The sequence below is a fragment of the Artemia franciscana genome, chromosome 16 (assembly GCF_032884065.1).
Source record: "Artemia franciscana chromosome 16, ASM3288406v1, whole genome shotgun sequence".
NCBI lineage: Eukaryota > Metazoa > Arthropoda > Branchiopoda > Anostraca > Artemiidae > Artemia > Artemia franciscana.
The window spans coordinates 21,752,211-21,776,721 of NC_088878.1; the positions used below are offsets into that span (position 1 = coordinate 21,752,211).

At 34.6% G+C, this 24,511-nt stretch overlaps 1 protein-coding gene across 2 annotated transcripts in view; it reads left to right on the forward strand.

Moving 5' to 3' along the window:
• Positions 1-24,511, forward strand: part of LOC136037222 (transmembrane 9 superfamily member 2-like) — a 152,565-nt gene that overhangs the window by 3,663 nt on the left and 124,391 nt on the right. For both annotated transcript variants that reach the window (XM_065719825.1, XM_065719824.1), the window contains exons 2-5: positions 5,253-5,320; positions 7,796-7,889; positions 20,277-20,412; positions 23,010-23,131. In XM_065719825.1, coding sequence (XP_065575897.1) covers positions 5,253-5,320; positions 7,796-7,889; positions 20,277-20,412; positions 23,010-23,131 — 420 coding nt within the window. The remainder of the gene's footprint in view (positions 1-5,252; positions 5,321-7,795; positions 7,890-20,276; positions 20,413-23,009; positions 23,132-24,511) is intronic.

The following is a 24,511-nucleotide window of genomic DNA, read 5'->3' on the forward strand; positions in this document are numbered from 1 at the left end:
TGTTTGCTTATAACAAAGCTTAACAAGTGTTTGTCAACCTTAATTCCACTAAATACCCAAAATTGTCTGAGAGGTCTCCCTTAGTTATACATTTACTCAGACTAAACTGGATATCTTGTAGCTCATGCAGCACAACCCATTTTCTAACAGATAATAGAAAAACAACAATGTATATCCTAGGTTTAAATATGACACTACTATCAGAGGTATCAGAGGTTGGGTTTCTTAGTTTTCTATAGGGTTTTTGGCAGGGCACATTAAATTACCCTTGTCTTTCCTTTCTTCCAGATTTTGTAGTTTTATAATTTTTTTGTTGTAAAAATAGCTTGTAAAATATATGCATCTATATAATTAAACCTGTAGACAGAGGAAGAACCCTCTCACCAAAATTGGTCTGAAGGACCCCCCCCCCCCTATCAAGACATATAGTAGCACGTATTGCTTGTAATCTGGCTTATAGCAACAATTTTTTTTGTGTGATTATATAACAACATTTCCAAACTATTTTTTTATATATTTTTAAAACAACCCAAAACAAACTATCTTAAAACGAAGTTTTAAGATGGCTCATGAAATTAAGAGCATGGCTCTTAATTTTATGAGTCATCTTAAACATTAAGAGCATGGCTAGATGGTAGTATTTAAATTAGCAGAAACATCAGGCTTTAACCTATTTTAAGCAGACGAAAATGCAGTTTTTAACCATGTGTTTTTAAAGGTGCACAGTGGCAAATCTTCCAACATATCTTATGGAAATATACTGCATTGAATACACAAGAACTAATTTTATTGTATTTTGTTAGCAAACTGTAAATGAACTAAGACCAGGGCTGATCCTAAGGTTTGTGGTATGACATGCAAAAATTAACCTCAGTCCTTCTTCCCTGAAAGTTACATCAACTAGAAAATGACTAATGTAACCAAAAAAATATATTTAAAAAATAATCTTGGCTGCAGTGCCCCTGCTACAGCAGGCCCCTGGACGTTCCCCCTGCTTTCTATATAGAATATGCAAAGATATACACTACAATTGCATATATGTAGAAATGTCACATTTTATTTATTAAAAAGAGTATGAATGACTATTGTTTTGAAAACTGTCTGATAGTGATTTTTGCAGCAAATTTTGCAATCATATGTGGCACTATGTGCTGTCTAAGTAAAAAGTATAGTGGATTCTATGCAATATATTTTTTCATACCGTTTTATAAGGGAATAATTGTTATAGAAACTTTGAAGGATGCTTATTTAATTGGAAACCGAAAATTCTAATGCCCATATTAAAAGTAAAAAGTGGTTGGAGAGCAACTGTTTTGAGCTATCCTCCCCCTCTGTCTACAAAGACAACTAACAAGATCTTGAGATAGCAATTTTGTCCACAATAGTTAAAAGGTTCAGTAATTATGTCCCTGAGGATGACTTGATTGCTGCAACCCCTGGTGCAAGAGCAAAATTAACCTGAATCCCCCTTCAGATAAATTCTGTAAGCTAGTGTATGACTAATACAAAGACCTTTAATAAAAAAACTTGGATGTAGCGCCCCCTCCCACATGTTTGATCCTGGTTGTCTGAAAAGGCTAAGGGTATCTAGGTGAAACTTTCAGGGAATATCAAGGGGAATATTGAGCTTAATCAAAAGACACATATGTATCTAGGTTTTTATAAGAGAATGTATACAGTACAGTCTATCAGGAGCAACTGGTTTGTTTTCAAGTCTTTGTTTTATTGTGTTTACTCTTTTGTTTATTTGTGTTTATCTCACAGTTTTAGTGTTTTCATATCGATTGTTTGCTTGGCCAAGATTACAAGTTTCCCAAGAGTTTAATCTGGGAACAATGCAAGTGCTTGAGTCAAAGTTTTTCAAAGAAAAATAAAGAGCTCCATTCAACCAAAAACGAACAGAAACAAAGTCAATTAATATTTCAAGTGTGAGATTACCATAAAGGACTGTCAATAAATAGACCCAAAACAAACAGAAATTACGATAAGTAACACATGGGGCATTTGTGCTACTCCTCTTTGTGGTAGTTTCTGCTCTTTTAATTTCGACTTGGCTATTTATAGTAATTTCCGTTTGTTTGTGGTTTTATTTATTTATGGATAGTGACTTATGGTTGTTTTACACTTGAAGTATTATTTCACTTCGTTTCTGCTCATCCTTGGTTTAATTTAGCTCTTTAACTTTCTTAGAAAACTTCTATTGTGGAGAGTTTTTTGTTAATTAATTTCTGTTCGTTTTTCATTGACATAGGTTTTTCATTGGTTTTCATGCTGTCCTAATAAATAAGTTGAAAATATGCATACCCTTTGGGTTTCTATTGGAGCAATGGAATTATAAATCTTGTCATGTTAAAACCTCAAGTATAGGCGAATATTAATCAACTATCCCCCTGGAAATTCCCTGAAAAATTTTAACTTAATTCTCTTAACCTATCCCGAGATATTGAAGATACGCCCTTTTGACAATCATAGATGTGCATATTGTGTTTTGTTTTATTTAAAACTCCCACTCAAAATACCTTGACCGTTTTAACTTCATATCTTGCGGTTCCTGAGATATCACAGATATGCTCTTGTGACAAAATTAGATTCACGTATTGCCTTTTGATTGTGTTAATCATTCTGAAAAACGTGCCTTGAAATTTCAACGTGATACCCTTAGTTTCTCCTGGGATATTGCACAGATGTTGTTTTGATAATATGGATATGTATAGTTCCTTTTGATTTAGTTTTATATCCCCTTAACTTTCCCTGAAAGTTTCAACTTAATACCCTATTTCATTCCTGAGACATTGCATCTGTACTATTTGGACAAACTGGATGTGCTCAAACGGTTTTGATTTAGTTCCATGGTACCAGTAGTAGTAGTAGCCCTCAAAGTTTCATCTTAATACCCTAAACCGTTGCTGAGATATTGCTGATCTGCCCTTTTGACAATCTTCAGGCATTTAGTGCCTTTTCATTTATATTTAAATGCCCTTCAACTTCCCCTGAAAGTTTCAACTTAATACCCTATTCAGTACCCAAAACTTGGCAGCTTGGATGCACTTAAATTCTTTTGATTTAGCTCAATAGTAGTAGGTAGTAGCAGTAGTATCAGATGGAGTTAGTCGCTGTTGTAGCTGCAAGTGGTCACAGTCACGTGTTGTTGCAGTCATAGTTCCAAGTAGTCGCAGTCATAGTCTTAGTTACAAGTAGTTGAAACCGCAGTTGTAAGCAGTTGCACACGCAAGTAGTTGTTGTAGTCATAATCTCAGATCTAAATAGTTGGAGTCACAGACACAAGCAGTAATAAGTAGTTGCAGTTTCAAGTTGTTGCAATCATAAATAGTTGCAGTCGCAGCAGTAGGAGTTGTAGAAGAAATAGTTGCATTAGTCCTAAAAGTTACAATTTAATACCCTCAGCCGTTCCTGAGATATTGTTTCGATGCGTTTTTTTGACGCATAGCGTGTTTTGATCAACATTCCCTGAGAGTTCTTCTTTAATGCCCTTATCAATTCAAGAGGTATTGAGGATACGCGTTTTTAACAACCCTATTTAGTTAAATATTCCTTTCAACTTCCAATGAAAGTTTCAATTAATACCTCTAGCCGTCCCTGAGATATCGCTAATACGCCCTTATGACAAACTTGGATGCACAGTGTGTTGATTCAGTTCAAGATCCCCAAAAACATGCTCAGTCATAAATATTCGCAGTATTAGTAGTAGTTGATGTATTCCAAAAAATTTCAATTTCATACACTTAGCTATTCCTGGGATATTTCGCATACTTCCTTTCGACAATGTATACACAATGTATCTTTTGGTTTTTTTATGTACCCCTCAAGTTTCACCGAAAGTTAGAATTTAATGCCCTATTCTGTTTCTGAAACATAGTATCTATGGCATGTTGACACCCTGGATGCAAATTCTTTTGGTTTAGTTCAGTAGTAGTAGCAGTAGTAATAGTAGTAGTCGTTAGAGTTTCAAATTAATACCCTCAGTCGTTCCTGAAAATGTTGCTTTTTACAGTCTGCATGCGCACAGTGAATTTTCATTCAGCTTAATACCATCATATTCACTAAGGCCCAGTCCCACGGGGCAACTGTTTCAAGATAACGGTTGGAAACTAATCTTATCTGTAACTGGTTTACAACCAGTTTACAACCAAAATAAACGTGTCTCCTCCACGGACACCGGTGGTTGTGGATCAGTTGTGTTTATCTAATTGAGCAGTGCAGTATGGTTAACTATGTTGAGTTCCGACGTGGAAGACTTAATTGATTACCATCAGCACTGCAGGTTTCTTAGGGTTGAGAGGGAGTATTGGGTCCATCCCTACTATGGAAAGAATACAAATTCTCGTCTGTTCTTAGCAGCAAAAGAACTGTCTCAAACATATAGAAAATTTGTCGCATTTTGTAGAATGTCGAAGGAATCTTTATGCTTCTCCACTTCCCGTACGAATTTCACGTGTAATTCCTGGTCTGACATTTTGAGAGCCAAAATTATTGGACAATATCAACGCGGTAGCTCCCGAAGATATGTGGGACAACACTGCAACGCAACTATGACCACGGCTGGAGGCTCATACAGAACCGGTTTTAGACTGATTGGGAACCAGTCTCATCTGGATTGCCTCGTGGGCGGGCCCCCACTATGCTTCAAGGCCATAGTCGCAAAACAGTTGGATGCGCAATTGGCTAGCAATTCTAGTCTCAAAGCAGTTGCCCCGTGGGTGCTGGGCCTACAAATTCCACCTTGTACCCCTAGCCTTCAACATAATGACATACTTAAAAAGATATTTCTCAAAATCTAGGGACAATGCCCACCCCCTATTGAGGACCATGGTCGTTCCCGATGATGAATAATAAGGAACCTGCCAAGATCGGTAATTTAACGTCTATTTAGTAGTTAGGAATAATTATTTAAACTTTATTTGAAATTGAGTCTGCAACTTTTTGCTATGAAATCGTTTTATAAATGCAAACAGATCTAATCCTTCGGAGAGGAGGAGCGTTATGTTAGGCAAGCTATTACATGTCAGTTCTTTGGGGATTAACCAGCATTTTTGACTGAAAAGGAATGCCTAAAATGGTTCTCTGACGGTATGAAGAAAATGACCAAAATGAGGGTTTTCCTAAAAGTTATCCTTTTTACTGGAATTGCAATAAAAGCACATCTATGGGGTTTGCTAATTGTAATGTTTCCTGGTCTCAAAATGCCTCTACTTTCTTTGTTTATATTTTTCTACTTATTTATTTTCTTTCAGTCCACCGTTCAGCTATTTGTCAACCGTCTTACATCAGAGGAACACATATTACCATACGACTATAGTCAGTAAGTATTATCTATGTTTTTTCTTATCATTTTCTGTTGATTCTGGCCGATGTTTCGGTTTGACTATGTATTTGAGAATTAACATTATTTTGGCACGCGACCAGCAATTTGGACATGAAGACTTGCGTATGACGATGCATGCAATTATAGTAGTTTGCTTAGTTTGTATTTGCATCTTAACGACTAATGTTTTTTTTTTTTTTTTTAATTCCCTTATGTTGTATGTTTAAGTTTTCTTGGATAGTTTCCACCATAGAAAAGCACAGGTCCTATCATTCGAGGTGTGGTCAAGTCATTTTACGATAGAAGAAGAGTCATAATAAGAGATATGTGTTTTAACTCGCCATTTTTCAACATGAGGGTATCTCAGGGAGAGGGGGCCCTTTCTCCCGCCTGTTTGTAGGTTTGGTTTTCACACGACGAAGCTCCTAACGAATCCTTAAGGATCATCATCGTTGAATTTGTCACCCCCTCCGGAGTTTTTCCTCCCAATGGAAGGTTTTCCCCATGGAAATCCCCCTTGCAGAACTCCCCCCCTCCCCAAAAAAGAAAAAAGATGATTATTGAGCCATGGAACTAGGATGAATCAAATTAATATCTCCAATTTCTGATCGAGTGTCAGGAATAAAGGGCGCTTGAGAGGGCGGGTAGCTGCCCTCCAAGGGCACTAAAACCTCTGATTGCGGTTGAATGAGCCCTCTCCCGATCTTGTAGGTCCATTGATTCGATGCGATCACCCCTGGGAAAAACAAAACAAATGAACACGCATCTGCGATGTTTCTGTCAAAAAAAAATCCAGATTTTTGTAGATAGGAGCTTGGAACATTTACAGCAGGGTTCTCTGATATGCTTAATCTGATGGTATGATTTTCATTAAGATCGCTTTACTTTTTAGGTTGTTTCCCATTTTCGAAAATTAAGCAAACTTTTTCAGGCTCTTAGCTTTTGATGGCTAACATTCAACTTAATGAATTCTGAAGCAGCATAAGTAGCCAATTGTTTTGATAAAAAAAATACTTGCTTATCTAAACTAGAAAATTTTTGTACTTATTTTTTTTTTTTTTACTTTAAAGCTTCTGCATACGGTGACCTTGAACGTTGTCTATGAGGATTGTCAATTTACGTAAGAAGGAAATAGCGTTGTAGTGTGAAGATACGTTTTTTAATCCGAAGGAAGACAAGTGTAAGAACAGAAACAATCCTAACATCAAGCAGTGGGGCTAATACAAGAAAATGTCGGGATGGGGACAAAATGTATTTTTTTAATCCAGGGTAAGTGGGGGGGGGGAGCAATGTTTCTGTTTTTTTGTTGAAAATAAAAATAGAATGTAAATAAAAAAGTAAAATGAAAATAAAAAAGAAAACGAAAAGAATATTCTTCGAAATCTAGGGGAGGGGCACAAAATTTTAGGAACCAAAAGAAAATCAAATCATCTGTTTACTTATAGTTGAATAAACTTAATTTTATGGAAAATCTTCACAGTCTCAAGGTTTCTCGTGTGGAGACACGAGTTTAAAAGAAACCCTCCCCGCCGCCTGCTGTGTACAGGTCTGAACGGTATTGAAACTCTGGCTGGCATGGATTGAAATCTATTTTAAGTTAAATTTTACTTCACTTGTGTCACCGAAGAAGAAAGATGAATCGATTTGAATTGTTTTCTTTCTTGTGAGGGTCAAAGGGGGGGGGGCTTTGAACCGATACTAGCGGATTGTACCACTAGGTGTGCGACATGAATTTGGCCGTATTCAAAAATTCGTCCTAAAATATAAAATTAATATTTATAAACTTAAATGAAATATAAAACGTAAACGTCCTGAAGATTTGTTTCTTCTTAGAAAGATTAATGGCGCTAAATTTTTTGTTGGTTCTAGTTTGCATCATCTGTGCGAAAATAAATACAATTTATGATTTATGTCTATCTGCAACATGGTTACTCTTTTCTGAGGCTCAAGTAAACAGAGAAAGGTGTTGGATAGTTTAATTGCAAATCTTGCGAAACGGCAAAAAAAGAGAAGCAACTAAACCAACTATTAGAATGGCTATTTAACGTATATAAACACATCAGTAAGAAAAATGGTATTTTTATGGATATAAAGTTTTTTTTTGGCCATTGCACTTATTCCGAAGAAAGTCCAGAAACTAATCTGTAACGCAAGGCCGTTTGAAAATATTAGCAATTTTCAAATACAAAATTATCTTTCTTAAATTTTTGGATGTGTTACATGACATGGGGATCCCTTACTCCCGTGTGTTGTTAGGATAATATAAATTTTGGCAGCGAAATGAGACAGCAAATAATTGTCACTGATCCACACAAATGCTTCGTGACCTGCGAAGGAGCGACAAAATACTCATACTATTTAAACACCTACCCATAAAAAGAAAAAAAAGAGGCAAAAAAAGTTTGAACGATTTTTAAGTTTATTTATAAATTGTGGCATTAGTGTCGTTTATTTACTGCTAGTTTATTTCAGATTCGATTTTTGTACGGCAAGTGAAGAAGTATCCCCAGTTGAGAACTTAGGTCAAGTTGTTTTTGGAGAGCGAATAAAGTCTTCGCCCTACGAAGTAAGTACTTTTTAGTTATTATGTTATCTTATTTTGATTTTAACTTAATGGTTCTGTTGGAAATTCTTAAAACTATATTGTTTTTAAATAGGTTGTTATATCGGTAAATTATTGATGGTAATTTCAGGACTTTTTAATGAAACTTCCACTATTTGAATCATAGGTGAGTCAACTCCAACTTGTTCATTTTTGACTGTGTGACCCATGAGCGCCACCAGGAAACTTTCCCTGGGAAGTGCTTCCAGGTGCTTTGTTTTTACCAAACTTTATATGGGAATACTTCTCTTTTTTAATGTATTCCCGTTTTCAGGGGGCTATTGCCCTCCTTCCCCTAGCAGGCGTCTTTGATGCCAATTAACCAACTTTGCCTCCAGGTTTCTGATGCTGGGGTCCATTTTTACGAAGATAGGAGTTGAGCTCATGCTCACCTTCCATCCTCATGAAATCAACCATTTTGTTCAATAAAAAGATGGATTTCTTCATCCAATTCTACTCTGGTCTCAAGGCAGAGTTTACCTAAGCCCTTCCTCAAGTTCTAAAAGAGATGGACGAGAGAAGAAATGGAGCAAAAGCACAATTTTGCTGGACAAATCGAGTGCAAAAACAGAGGCTCACGTTGAGTCAGCCCGTATCTTCGTGAAAATGGGCCCTTGTTTTGTTTTTGTTTGATTATGTACGGTATTAAGGCTTATGTTCCCTGCGTAATTTTGAGTTATTTTTCTTCTCTTCTATGGTTGTCATATATTAACGAAAAAAGACAACTGTGATGCATTCCATAGCTGACATCTAACTCAATCCATCTGCCGAATCACATTTTTGAAATTTAATGTACATGACTTTTTAGATTGGAAATACGTTGAAAATTGTGAAAAAAGAGTCAATTTCCGTATTTATAAAGCAAGTTTAGAATCTTCCCTAGAAAAACTATAACAGTTATAGTCAGAACATTTTATCAACAGGCTAAAAACCCGGATTGGAACCAGATTTCATTTATTACATTCAGCTGCATTAATATTAAATTTGCATTAACACTAATATGCATTAGTGTTTAATATGCTATGAGGAAGCTAAAGGTTTAATTCTAATTGAACGAATAAAACCGAAAAAGTATTTTTTTTTACAATAAATAAAATTGAATAATTAAAGTTTGAATAGTGTAATATGTATTTTCATTTCAGTGCTGTAATAACTGGAAAAGAGAATATTTGTAATATAATTTGCTTTCAGTGAAGCCGTCAATGACGCAGTAGGCTTTAGATTTTCAAAGTTAGGAAAGGAGGCGGTAGATAAATTCTTGTTTGCGGTGAAACTAGATTTGTCGTGAACGGTCTAAGGAAGAAATAAGGTTAAACTAAATATTCGATATATAATGATGTCGACTGCTGAAAAGCCAATCGGTTCAAAGTTTGATTTTACTGTAATTTCATTTTTATTTTCAATGTTGTAATAAAAAAATGTGTGTAAAAAAGTGCCAATGACGTAGTAGTTTTCAGACTTTTAAAGTTAGGGAAGGTGGCAGTACCCATACTATTCTTTGAATTGATTTTTGTTCGATTTGATCTTGATTTGCAAATTTGATTAAAGGTCTAATTGTTTTAAGGTTTATTTATTCATTTGTGTTAGTACATGTTGTATGTTTGTTTGCTATGATTATTCATTTCGTTTCTGTTCGTTTTGGGTTTCATTTATGCTACAATGGTAAAATATTTTTGTTCTTTTAAGCTTGATTTGCATATCAAATTTGAGCTGAACTCGTTTTAAGATTTATTTATTCATTTATGTTAGTACAAGAAAAGAATAAAAACGAAAGCAATACGAAACGGGAAGAATTGAACAAAAACCGTGCAGGAAGAGATAAGAAAACTAGAAACGATATTTATTTTTAAAAAGAAAACCAAAAACAATTGACCCCCCCCCCCTTCCCGCGCAAAAAAAACAAACCGAATGTATTTAAGCTACTTCAAACCCATCCATGTAATAAGAGTCCAGCCTTATGCAGGCTAGATTTGAATTACTTTTAGTTTTATTGACAAGCAATTCTGATTTTCACCTTCTCTTCTTCACTTGATTAGTTGCAATTTCTTTTTTTCTTCTTGTTAGACGTTTCTATTCTTTTCTGGTTTTATCTGCATTGAGCATACCTTGTTTGACCCATCTAAAGATATTAACGGTCCTTTTTTTATCTTTCATTGTCCTTTTTTGGTGGCCGGCGTTTACCCCCCCCCCCCCGAAAAAAACCGCAGAAAATAACCCCCACGGAAAATCCCCCCAGACAAAAAAAAACACGGAAAATATCACCCCCTCGAAGCTGGTTGGTCTCCAATCCCTTTGGACTTCAAAAAAGGACTAGAACTCTCGATTTCTTATCTAATGAGCACACTCCAAAGTTTCCTTGATCTTAAGGTGGAGGTTTGGATAAAGAAGGGGCAATCCCCCTACTATACGGAATAAATTCTGCTCATTTTGGGGTTTAATGTTATTCTTTACTTTCATAATAACAGCGTAGACCTGAAATATACCCAGAAATCATAAGGGCGTAGATATCAATTTCACATTTTTGATGCGTTTTTAAATGTTTCTTTTGTACTCCCCCCCCCCCGCAAAAAATCTTTCCTGGACAATATCCTTTTACTGGCTTTTTGTCGGGAAACTTTTCACGAAGGGGATTACCGGCATGATTTTAAAACAATTAGAAGTTTATCTTTTTTCAAATGAAAGAGCGCAAGAAACATTATTCACCTGAGCAAGAAAGTTTTTGGGTGAAATTTTCAGCTATAATGGGATTGCCTTGGAGGAGTTTTCCTAGAGGGGGGGTATTTTTACGTGAAAAGAGCTTTCCACGGTGGAATTTTTCTGTGGGGAAAGGAACTTTTTCATGGAGGAGAGCCAGATTTCTCGGTATTATTTGAGAACGGTTTAAAATTAATTTTTTTTTCTATTTTTTTTTTTTACTGAAAGTAAGGAGCAACATCAAAACTTAAAATGGACAGATATTATTACGAATACTTTAGTATAGTTTAGTATATAGTATGCGTATACTTTAGTATACGCATACTTTTAATTATTCTTAAGTTTTGAATTTTTGTCGCAATTCTTTAAGAGCGACTCCTGAAACAGAACGGCCGTTTAATAAGAATAATAAGATTTTTTTCTAAATTTCCAATCACTAGTTATGAAAGAGTATCGGTGGGTTCAGAGTGGGGACAGGGGATGGTGCCTGAAACTACCTTGAGGGAGCCGGATCTTCCGGTGTGATCTGATTAACAATCAGAAATTTAAATTTAGAAAATTAAGTTTTTTCAACTGAAAGTACATACAAAAAATATAGCAATGACAACAGTCAAACAGTTTGCGGTAACGAACTGTAAGTAAGGAGCGATAAGTAAGTAAGGAGTTTAATATCAATAGATACCTCAAAAGAATCAATTTATTATGCTGATTTAAGATATATAAGATTCATAAAGTTTAGTGTTACCCGTCAAAACTTACAGGCCTGAGAAAATTTACGTAATTTTTTAAACAGGAGGGGGGGGGGGAATTCAGGGTACCAGAGAACCTTACTGTAGAAGTACTGTAGAACAGTTGAATACTAAACTGGACATTTTAAAATTTAACAAGATGGAAGATAGATGGAATAATTTTCAAGAGCGTTTACTGAAACACGAGGGCTATTTAATTAGAACAGGAAGCTTTTTTAAAAGTGGTAACAGCTTTAACGTAAAGAAAGCGGTAAAATAGAAAGACAATTTTTTTTTTACTGAAAGTAAGAAGCGACATTAAAACTTAAAACGAACAGAAATTATTCCATATATAAAAGAGGCTGTCCCCTCCTCAACGCCTCGCTCTTTACACTAAAGTTTCAATAAAGTTTTAGAAAGTAGAGTTAAACTATAGCGTAAAGAGCGAGGCGTTGAAGAGAAAACAACCCCTTTCCCAACAGAATAATTTCTGTTTGTTTTAAATTTTAGTTTTGTTCCTTACTTTCAGTTAAAAAAGACTGTTTTTTTTTTATTTAGTTCAAAAATGAAAAGCCTATTGCCTATTGCTTAAGCATAGCATTTGTTATTGGGAAGTAAACAGACATTTTTCGGGGAGGCAAATTCCTTTGGGAATTTTCAGTGGTGGGATGTGGGGGATGCCCCCTCTTAAATACTTTGCTCTTTATGCTAAAGTATGACTTTGTATCCCAATCCTTTACGAACAACAAGTGAAACACAAGGTTCGTCAAATTAGAATAAGAGGCTTTTTGAAAATTCTAAATAACGTTAGAGTGAAGAGCGAGGTAATGTGAAGGGGTTATCCTCCTCATCGTTCTAGGCGTCTACACCCCCCTCGGAATAAAACCCGCGGAAAATATCACCCGGAACCCCCCCCCCCCCCCCCCCGTGGAAAATACGCCACGGTAAATACCCCCGTGGAAAATCAGGCTTTCCAAATTTGGGAATTTTATCTGAGTTTTTTTTCGTAGGGGGAAAGAATTTTGGTACTTGTGTATTATGCGGCCACTCACTCAAGTTTACACTGTATGAAACTCGAGAACAAACCGGTGTTTTCGTTAGTTTCTTTCAGCTTAGCACGAGACAAGTAACAGAATAGATGGGAAATATATAATGTGGACTATATATTTGCACATAATGGGGGGAGGGGTAAAGTATTTGGACAGTTTGAAGTCAGAAAACAATGCTTACTTCATAATATGCAGAGTAATTGTACCTAACACATTTTTCATTCCGTGTGGGAGAGGGTCGTCCTCATCTTACGTAAAAAGCGCCGCCCTCCTTAATACCTTGCTCGTTACACTAAAGTTTGACTGTTTGCCCCAATGTTTTAGAGCGTTTACTGAAATACAGGGGCTATTTAATTAGAATATGAAGCTTTTTAACAGTGCTAATAGCTTTAGCGTAAAGAGTAAGGTAATGAGGGGGGGGGCAACCCTTCATATAAGGAATAAATCTTCCAAAATTAATTTGTAAATTTGGTTTTAGTTTTTCATGTACGATGAGCAAAATTCGAACCTGCATTAGATGAAAAACGTTCAGAAATTAAATAAAAAAAAGTTTCTTTTTTTTTTTTTACTGAAAGTAAGGAGCAACGTAAAACTTACAACAAACAGAAATATGAAAAGGGGCTGTTCCCTCCTCAACGCCTCACTCTTTACGATAAAGTTTTTATTGTTTTAAAAAGTAAGTTGTGACAAAGAGTCAAACTTGAGTGTGAAGAGCGAGGTGCTGAGGAGGGAACAGCACTTTTCATGTAGGGAATAATTCCCGTTCATTTTAAGTTTTAGTGTCGTACCTTACTTTCAGTTAAAAAACTTGTTCTTTTTTCATTTAATTCAAAACGGAAAAGCCTATTGCTTACACATAGCGTTTGTTATTGGAAAGTAAACAAACATTTTTTGGGAAGCGAATTTTCTCTGGGGGATTTTCAGTGGTGGGATGCTGGGGTGCCTTCTCTTAAATTCTCTCTTTTTCGCTAAAGTATGATTTTGTATCCCAATCCTTTGCGAACAAAAAGTTAAACATAAGGTTTGCTAAATTTGAATAAGATAGTTTTTTGAACATTCTAAATATCGTTAGAGTGAAGAGCGAGGTATTGTGGAGAGGGAATCCTCTCCATATCATAATAATTTCGGTTCGTTTAAGATTTAATGTTGATCCTTACTTTCAGTTGAAAAAACTTGCTTTTTTTCTATTTAATGTCTCAAAGGCACAGACAATTCTTAGGGAAAAACTTTAAAATGCCGCTGATTTCAGGCTTTGGATGCGTGAGCTAATTGCATGTAGGCAGTTAGATTGCCTCTATATCGCCTTTGTCAACATATCAGCTATGCAAGGGTGGAATGTAACGTAAGTATGCAAATAAGCTACAAAATCCTCCTGAGGTTCTGACCATAACTTTTAAGAAATATCATAATTCTGGCTTGGTGAATGGTGTATTTTCTGGTCCAATGATACAAGTATTTTTGTTCTTTTTATGAAAATTATAACTACAGGATTGTCGTAAAATTGTTAGTTTCAGAGGGAAGAGATGCCTCAAGAGTGGTATTTTATCGTTTGATGCCAAATTTTGTTTATTGGTTTAACTAATATCCTCAAGTTGTTATTTGGGTACTTACGTGTTATGCCGACCACACTCAAGAAGTAAAGTTTGGTTGTTCATAATGAAATATACCAAATCTTATGACAACATAATACTTAAGTACCAAAATTATGGAAACTGCAACAGAGAATTTTGGAAAGCAGGCCGCCCAGAACACATTACATTAAATACCTAACTTAACCAGCTCTATATACTAAATATTTAATTTAAATGTACGTGTATAGTAGTTTATCTCACTCAGGTTAAGCTAATTATCTCCGAATGCAGACAGAGAAACTGGTTTTACTCAGATCAAGAAATTAAGTGTGGTCGGGATAGCTCGTAAGTACCGTTATTTGTATTAAAATTGTTTGCAGTGGGGTCTCTAGCTTCCGTGAAAAACCATGGACCCGGTCTGCTTTGATATTGAATACTCGATATATCCCTTTTTTAACTTTTCTGATTCGTAGTATAGTAAAGATTATTGCTTGGTAAATGGTGATAGGAAAGTTGCCTCTGTAGTGTTCTTAATAGTATATCCTAATCTTTAGTCGTAATTGTAGTTTTTATCGTGCAATAAATGTACAAAAAATGCATATACCCTGTTTTGAGATTGAACAGTCAAGATAACCATCCTCAAATAGGCTTCAGACCTTCTGTCGTGAGTTGCAACGTGAAGCCAGCTTTGCTTTCCCTTGTTTCTAATATTCGCGACTAGGCGAAAGGTGACATACCGGTATTTGTGACAAGACAGCGGTTGGAGAGATTTAAAAAGCGAATTGAGCTCATTAATGGAACGTATCTCTAGCTGGTGTTTTCTTTTTGGCACTATATTCAAATGATTATTCTCATGGCTTTAATGAAATTCCCATGTTTGAATCTTTTCTACTTGTTATTATCAATTACTTCAAGAAATGAACAGTATTTTTGAAAGTATTGTAAGATAATGACTAGCACTAATTATTAACACGAGTTTAAACATAAAATTTGATTTTTGACAATGAAAGCGTTGTCGATTTTTAAATAACTTGCTTTTTTACTTGTTATTCGCGACCGGTATGATTTTCACTAGTCAGCTGGGCTTTCCATTGGTTTCTCGCGTCGGACACTTTTGTCGCTCAAACACGGCTTGTCTCGAGAAAAGGCCTTTTATTAGCCTACAAATCAAACACTGACGAAATTTTGCTGATGACAAAATTTAACTAATTTAAAGTTCATTGTCCTTATCGTAACCATTCACCATTTTTTCTGGACTTGTTTTGGCTCTTGTTACAGGCGTCATTTTGTAGTTGATAAACCTGAAACTGACGTGTGCATGCACTACAAGTTACTCTCAGTTTGTTTTCGAATTTAAAAGGAAAATCAGACTAATCTGAGTAAAACGAGTTTGTTTTATTTCAAAAATGGGATTATGGTGTAAAGAAATTGTCGACATTATATTTTCCATATTCTGTTTTGCCAAGTGTAAAAAATTATGTTTCAATTTTGAAGTTTTTTTATCTTTTGTAATACAAAAGTCTTGCGTACAAAGGTCCGAAATGCCCCCTTCAAAGGTTGCGTACATTATTAAAGGTTCGAAATGATTTTGGACTTGTATTTTAGGCTGGAATCAACTTTTGTCTGTCTTTTTTTGTCTCTGTTTTTTTTTTTTTTTTTTTTTTTTTTTTTTTTTTTTTTTTTTTTTTTTTTTTTTTTTTTTTTTTGCAGAGGCAAATTTTAAGTTTAATAATAATTTAAAAATTTAAGTTTCCGCTAATTTTTAACAACGCCTACGATTTAAGTGATAGACATTGAGCTGGAAATGAACATGGAATATTATTACATAAACGAACCGAATGAACTAGTTATTGCATAAAAGTTACTATCAAAGCCACATTACTTTTGCCTTGTACAAAAATAAATAGCTCCAGAAATTTTTAAACAGTTGAAATTTTAACCAATATAAATTATTCTATTGCTGTTTTTTTTTCAAAGGTAAGTTGTTTTCTGTCTGTTTTCTAATAATAATAAAAAAAAAACTAACCTGAGTTAATAGATTTCTTTTTAATAGGATGATGGTGTAGGCTAGAAAATTTTTTTTTTGCATTATATTTTCCGTATGCTGTTTTGTCAAGTGTAAAAATTATGTTTCAATTTTTGAAGTTTTTTCCACCCTTTGTAATACAAAAGTCTTGTATCAAAGGTTGCGTACATTATTAAAGGTTCGAAATTATTTTGGACTTGTATTTTAGGCTGGAATCAACTTTTGTCTATCATTTTTTTTTTTTGCAAAGGCAAATTTTAAGTTTAATAATAATTTATTATTATAAAATTTAAGTTACGGCTAATTTGTAACAACACCTAAGATGAAAGTGATTGACATTGAGCTGGAAATGAACATGGCATATTATTACACAAACGAACTAAATGAACTAATTATTGCATAAAAGTCACTATCAAAGCCACATTGCTTTTCTCTTATACAAAAATAAAATAGTTCCAGAAATTTTGAAACAGTTGAAATTTTATAATATAGAAGATTCAGCTAAATGACCAATAGAAATTATTCTATTGTTTTTTTTTTTCAAAGGCAAGTTGTTTTCTGTCTGTTTTCTAGTAATAAAAAAATCTAACCTGACTTAATATTTTTTGTTTAATAGTACTAGAATTTTTTTTTTGGCATTTCCGTAAGTTGTTTTGCCAAGTATAAAAGTTTTGTATCAAAGGTTGCATACATTATTTAAGGCTCAAAGCAATTTCAAACTTGTATTTTAGGCTTGAAACAATTTTTCCCTAACAGTTTTTTTTTTTTTTTTTTTTTTTTTTTTTTTTTTTTTTTTTTTTTTTTTTTTTTTGCAAAGGCAAGTTGTCTCTGCCTGTTGTCTAATAATAAAAAACGAACCAGATTAAAAGAGTTGTTTTATATTTTTTTCATATTTTATTAGACAATCGTATGAACGTTTCAAAGTAATTATGGACTGGGAAAGCAATCTGGAATTTAATATTGGGAACAAATTTGCCTACCAGGTTTTTTTTCGGCAAAAGCAGATTACATTTAAGCATTAAAAGGGAAGGATTTGAGCAGATATGCAATCCTCCTCTTATAAAGGGGTTTTACTGCTCGTTTTAAGGTATGTTGTCGCTCTTTGATGATGGAGATTAAACAGCTTAAAATATAATTTTATTCGTCTTAGATCCACCGAAAAGATTCTTTCGGTACTTTTATTTTTTTATTTTTTTGAAAAAGTTGTATGATATAAACAACTACCATCGTTACAAGTATTATTAATGGCCTTGCTTCTTCATAGAACATTATATAATTAGTACTGATACAAAAGAAGTTCGAACTGTTTAGAAATTTCTATCGCCCGTTTTCTTTCTTAACCGGTAGTCTGCTGATTGGTAAAAATGCATACATAATTTAATGAATGAAAATATAGAGGGAAAAATGGGTATAGGCCTATAAACGAAGTATTTAAACAAAGAAGTGGAACAAAATAGAAAAAAACAATGCACCTTAAATAATAAAAATCAGAATATTTTGACTCCACATCCGAGGGTCTTTATCATCGGGGAAAATATGAGTGAAGCTAAATTAAACATAACAAATAAAGGAAAATAACGACAATATGTTTGCCATATTTGTATTGCTTATTAAGGCTATTTGCAGTGATATTTGGATATATTTTTCTTTATATGTTGTGTTTAATTTAGCTTTACTCATTTTTCCCAGTTGATAAATGCTCCCGGACATGAAATCAAATATTTGGATTTTTATTATTTAAAGTTTTTTTCATTTTTTCCTCTACTTTGTTTAAATATTATGCCGGTTTTTCTTTATATTTCCATTTATTAAATTCTGTAAATGGAAAAATAGTGGGGTCTAAAAAATTTTCAAAAAGTCACCTGGACTTTTATAAAAATACCTCTTTAGGGGTTCTTCTGAGTTGGCTCTTTATATTTCTTATGCCAAATAATGTCTTAGACCACACTGCCTTTCCATTTACAGAATTTAATAAAAATAATGAGAAAGGGATAGAAGATGAGAGGGTATGCAGGAGAAAGAGAGAAGAGGAGGGGAGAGACAAGGAGAGAAGAGACTAGAGGACGAAAAACCAAGAAAAAATAAACTGAATGAAACAAAATAAGACATAATAGAAAAAAGATAAAGAGACATGGAATAAAAAAGGATGAAGAGAAATGGAAGAAAATAAAGGGAGTACGAGAAAACCAGTGAAGTGAATGAAATAAGGATAAGCATAATAAAATAAAGATTATTCTTTGTTCTTTTACAGATAATAAAATAAGACATAATAGAAAACAGATAAAGAGAAATGGAAGAAAATAAAGGAGAGCATGAGTAAATCAGTGGAGCGAATGCCACGATCTTATTTTAATTTTTATGTGCATATTTCTTTTTTTTGTAATAAAAAATAACACTCTTAGAACATGCCACATTTACTGTCATTAGCTCTTAAGACTAAAGAGAAGGGAAATCACGAACTTTTTGCAATAGACCTTAAGCCCACTTGAAAATAGCTCCAGAACCCTACCCCCATTCTTCTGGTTATGTCTTTATCTTAAGGCTAATTTCCTATCAAATTGATTGTGGTAAGGTTCGGTTTGCCCGACTTAACACAACTTTTGATGGGTAAAGAAAAGATTAGTGAACTTTTTATATTTAAAATCATCATAATACGCAGAGGGCTCTGCTGTAGAATCTAATAGATGGTTTTATTATTAATGCGCCAAAACAGGTGTTAGTGCCTTTAAAGCAGCATATGGTTATAAACCCAAGTTCGGCAATTACGGTTTCTTTGAATTCAATAGTAAATAGAAAAAACATTTTCTCTTTAAATGCCCAATGTCAAAAAATGTCTGGGATGTATCAATTTATTTGGAAGTGAATAGTCTAGGAGTAGGAGGGTGCATTGAAGTTGAATATGGGCTTTCGGTATACAAATTTGCAAAGGCAAGGGACTAACATTCCAGGGCCGATTTGCAACTAAACTTCTGGTGCAAAGTCCTCCTGAACCGTTAGGTAATAATAACTCTTGAGTCACAGATGTGAAGCAATGTAAGAAACGATTTCCCTCTGATTGGGCTACAGCCCTCTAAAGACTCAACAAAAATCCTGGCTACTAACCATGTACTAAGCCCATCAAATTTCCATGGCTATAACTCTAGTTGTTGATCGAGTTTTTTCATAACAAAATCCCGCCAGCCCGCCCAGTAATTGGTTTATGAAGACAGTCATACCCCTCAACTCCTTCTACAGAATTGGATCAGACGGAGATCCAACTAACCCCTCTCCCATTAAGTTTAAGCCCAGTTTAACTCAACCCCCATTCAACTGAATTCCATGCAATTCATTCCCGTTCATTTTAACCCTCATTCCCCTAACCCCCGTTAATTTAGTCTCTTTTCAATTCAACCTAATACAAGCCAACCTAAACCTACCCCATTCATCTCATTCTTCATTTAACTAATCTGAGCTACCTAACCATGCTCGAGGGTTGGGTTCTAACCTAAGCTGAATGAGGCTAAGCTAAATTTCGTCGAGTTCAATGGGGTTGATTTAAATGAGGGTTAAGATGGATGTGGGCAGGAGGCGTTTAGTTAGATGCATAGTGGTTGAAGTGTATTGGTGTGGGCTGAAGTTAAACAAGGTTGAATTAACTGGAGTTGATTTGCTTGGGTTTGACTTGAATGGAGGCTGTGATGCATGAGGTTTGAATTGAATTGAGTCGAGTTACATGGAGTTAAGCTGCAATGGCCGCATAGTCTCAGCATTTCAAAAGTGTGTCACTTCCAAGCAATAATTTCAATCCTGGGGGAATCTATAAAAAATGCTGAATCCCAGATTTCTGCCTAGTATGCCATGGTAAACCGTCCGTTTACCCGTCGCCTCCGTGGTCTTTTAATTGGGCCCAAGTCTGACCCTTTAGTATTTCTGGGTGTGTAAATTCTGATGATTGAATCTCTTTGTATTTTACTCTATGATTGGAGGTATAAAAATAAGCCCATAAACCCACTTAAAGAAAATATAAAAGCGAAGTGTTGTTCCCGCAATATAGTACTCTTATATATTGTAGCATTTTATTATATGAGATAGTTCTCCTTTTTAAGTTTGTATTAATTTTCAATGTGTGGAAATTTTTTGTCAAGAAATTACGAATAATTTTATTTCTTTGAAATTATGAAATTACGCCGGAGTAATTGCAATCTTGTCAAGTAGCCAAAATAACAGCACTCTCGTCAGAAAATGTATTTTGATTATGTCGTTCTAGCAATGACAATTGATTAATTGAACTTTATACCTTTCAGTTGAAATTTCTTGAAGATGCGAGCTGCTCTCAAGTCTGCACTAAAGAGTACGATGTCAACGACAAGGATAGTAAACGCAAGTTGGATTTTCTGCTTGAAGGCATTAAAAAGAACTATCAACATCATTGGATTGTTGGTAAGCCCTGAAAAGTTTTCAGTATGCAATCATTTTCGGTAGCGCATCCATTCTGTAGTGCATCTAGTTTTTGGTCCAAAATAGACTGTTCAATCTTTGTCACCCGGTGTGCACTTCTCAGGCACCGCCTTTTTGTGACACTGCACAGCAAAATACCCCTCTCCGTCGTGACCGTGTCACGCTCTACGAAAACTATAGAAAGGATTGATCCCGATTTTTAAGATTTAGTGCCTTTTTTACTTTTTTATTTACCTTCATTACAAATTTTTAGAAGCTTAAATACCTGTTTGAAAAAGAGGTTAGTGTGATGTGTTTTTCATATCAAAATCGGCTGGCGTTTCCTATCTCCAAATGCACTAAAACAGTAAAAAAAAACTTATGGCTTTCAAGAATTTGTATAAGAATGAAAATTGAAATGTAGGAAGTCATACCATATTTTATAACGATTCCAGGATGACTTTCTGTGTCATTACAACCAACACTTCCACTTTGGCCTCAATAAATTTCAATTTATCTTTTGGCAAAAAAGCTTTTTGATGCCTTTGGAGGTAAAAGAATATTTACGTATTTGTTTTTTCTAATGTTCTAACGCCTTAAAGGAGACTAACGCTATATTTTTGCCGGCATCAAACGAAATTTGACCATTACCATTCTGGTTAGAATGACAATAAGTCCTTAAAATATTTTGCGGAAGGGGGGGGGGGCATTATGAGCCCAAGCCCGCCCAAATTATACACTTACAAGAACATAAAAGAACAAAATCTTCTTAGCTGTATTTTATTCTAGAAAGGTGGGAATCTTGCCTATGGTTCCAATAAATTTCACAATAGGCTTCATAATCTGTATATTTTTGACGAACCTCGACAAAGGACCCATCCTCCTAAATATCGCATATTTTTCCGCTAAGGAGGAAAAGCCAGGATTGGCTGTTTGCATATTTGCTGTCTCTGGTTATTCCTGAATAGCCTTAATATGAAAAAAAAAAATTATATAAAGGTGATTTTTGAAACACCTGGCTAAAATTTGCGAAAATTTAAAACTCGACATCAACTCTTACTAGCTTGCCACAGAGAGGGAGAGAAATAAAGAAAGAGAGAAAAATAAGAGAGACAGAGAGAAATAAAAGTAAAACAAAAATTTAATTCTTTCAATTTGTATAAGAATAATAATGGAAATGTAGGGAAGTTTTATCATATTTCATCTTTTTTCCCGCCAATGTCTTCGGTTCTTAAAAAGGGCATTAGAGCTTTTAATTTTTCTTTGAATGAGCCTTTTTTTCGATATCCTAGGACTATTGGTTCGATGCGATCACCCTTGGAAAAAAACAACAACAAATAAACACGCATCCATGATCTTTCTTCTTGCAAAAAATATAGAATTCCACATTTTTGCAGATGGATTTTTGCACTAGGGTTCTCGGATATTCCGAACCTTATGTTTTGATTTTCATTAAGATTCTTTGACTTTTAGGAGATATTTCCCATTTTTATCGGAAATCATACCATTTTCTCAGGCTCATAGGTTTTGATCCGTAACACTAAACTTAGTGAATTTTATATATTTGGAATCAATATTATAAAAAAATAAAGTTTTTCATAAACATGAAAGTTCTAGCTTGGTGCACATAACCAGGTTTTGAGTAGTAGGCGTGACTTGAGCGCGTCTTACGGATTTAGGATGATTCAGACAGGATATGATATTTGAAGTGTAGCTCACACGTATTCACTTTTCTTAATATTTCGGATTGTTGGCGGGCTGTTTCCGGAGAGCATTCAGTAGCGAGGTGGGCGGTAAAATAAAGTGTGCTACTGGAGAGCGTCCGTTTATATCGATATCTGAATTGGCATCTCAAATATGGCAATGTAATGAAAAGATGAATTTGGTACTGATTATAACCCTTTAGCCCTGTAAGTTTCCTCTCATTTGGCTCTATGATCTACATATTTCTATTCCAAAGATTTCAAACTATCATTGATGCAGTCTTTTTACGTAAGCCAATTGATTGAAGTCTAAATTAATAGGACAAAGTATGGAATGGTCGAAAGATTCTCTTGTGGATCTTCAAACCGTGAGACAATCACATACCTAGTGTTGTTTTTTTTCATGGGGACTGGGCTGAAATTCCTGAAATGACCCAAAATAATTGAATTACACAGAAAAGAAAAAAAAATAACGATTTAATTTTCTTAGGAGTCTCGAGGTATCAGGGGAGGGGAAGGGCTGTAGACCCAAGCAAGGCTGTATCTAGAGGAAGGGGTTACATTTTTGACCCCCTTGAAATGTTTTCCCAACTCGTAAAAATATAGCAAAAATGAATATAAACACATTTTTGATGCGCTCTTATAGTTTTTCTGTACCCTCCCCCTCTCGAAAAAATACTTTTGTAAACGCACCCCGATCCGAAAAAAAACCTAGACCCAAGTCCTTGCTCCTTTATCCACGCCTGAATCAAAGCTCGAACTGTTGTCGCCTCGAAATTTTTCCTCTTTTTTTATCCTTTTTAGAATGAATTTATTATCCCTTCATGGTTCTTTTCGAGTTTGAACTGGTTTTAATGTTTTCCCGTGAATTTAATATGTCGTTGCTTTCTTTTATAGACAATATGCCTGTCACATGGTGTTATAACATAGAGTCAAATAGACAGTACTGCAACAGGGGCTTTCCAATTGGCTGTTATATTGACCCTAAAGGAAGGAAATCAGAAGGGTGTTACTTGTCAGTAAGTACTTGATAGTGTTCTTTATGTTGTTTTATTGCTGATTCCTATTTTTAACGATTGTTATTACCCATGTACTACAATTATGTTTTTTAACAATCCTATTGCAGTCACAATTATTATATAATTATTTATAATAATATCTTATAATTATAATAAGTTATATAGTGATTATAGTTATGTTTAATAATACTATTGGTAACGATTGTTGTCATGCGTGTACTATATTTTTTCAAGTGTATTGTTAATGATGATTATCTTGTTGAAGAGCAGTTAAATTTTTCCCATGATATGCAGAGACCAAATCTTTTGAGCACATTACAAAGAGGTATTCCTTTGTCAGGGGAGAATGACCCCCTCCTAATTTACGCCACTGAAGTTGTTAGACTACGCTGCTTCGTATGAGATGAAAATTGTTTCCTTTTTCTGCTGTCATTTTTTGGAAGTGAACAGTAGAATATTAATGCAATTTTGAATAAAATTGTAATTTCAGCTATTATTTCCTGCCGCTTGTACTTTCTACTTTTAATTCATTTATTTTTTCTGCCCTCTTTCAGTCTAATTCTTTTTTTTTTACTTTATTGAAAAAAAAATCTTTATGCTGATGCTTGACTTCATTTTTTTTCTATGCAAATTCACAAAACATTTAAGATACAAAGGGATTAGTTTCAATCCCATAAATTTTCAGTTGCTTGGTTTGTTCAGCCAGTAAAAGTTTCTTTTTATTTAAATGATTAATCAGAGTCTTGATTTTCTTCACTTAATTACATCGAAATGTTTGTCTGTATGACTAGGTATGATATTTGGCAATATGTATGTATGTATTTATTTCTAATCCAAATTTACAAAAAGGAAAAGATGAAGTACAATGAAAACAAATAAAAGAAAATCAGCACTCAGCACCGAAATTGCTTACGGATTGTTCTGAGTACCCGGCTGACTGACCGTATTTCAAACAGTAGGCTGTACGAAAAGTGTGGTTTAATCCCAACGGCTAGGACACGTTTTGTGGATGAAGGATGAGAGATTGCCCAAGATTTTTCTTTCCGGTCAACCGTCTAGGGCTGAACGGAGGGCGGGTCGTCCGCTTTTGGGGTGGAAGGATGTCATAAAGAAAAATTTAAGGGAAATGGGAACTTCTTGGGAGGGTGTAAAGAGGGAGCCGTTGAATAGATAAGGATGAAAGAAGAGCGTGTGTAGCTGTGTTGGCCGCAGGCAGCTTTGTGCTGTGGTGAGTTGTTTGATAGTTTAGTTAGTTACCGTGCCATAAAAACGACGGGTTTTATTCTCCATATTTTCCAACATTAGTAACTTAGTTTTGTGAAGATTCTCACTAATTAGGAGACCAAAACATGTCAACTTATCACAAGGCTTAACTTCAGT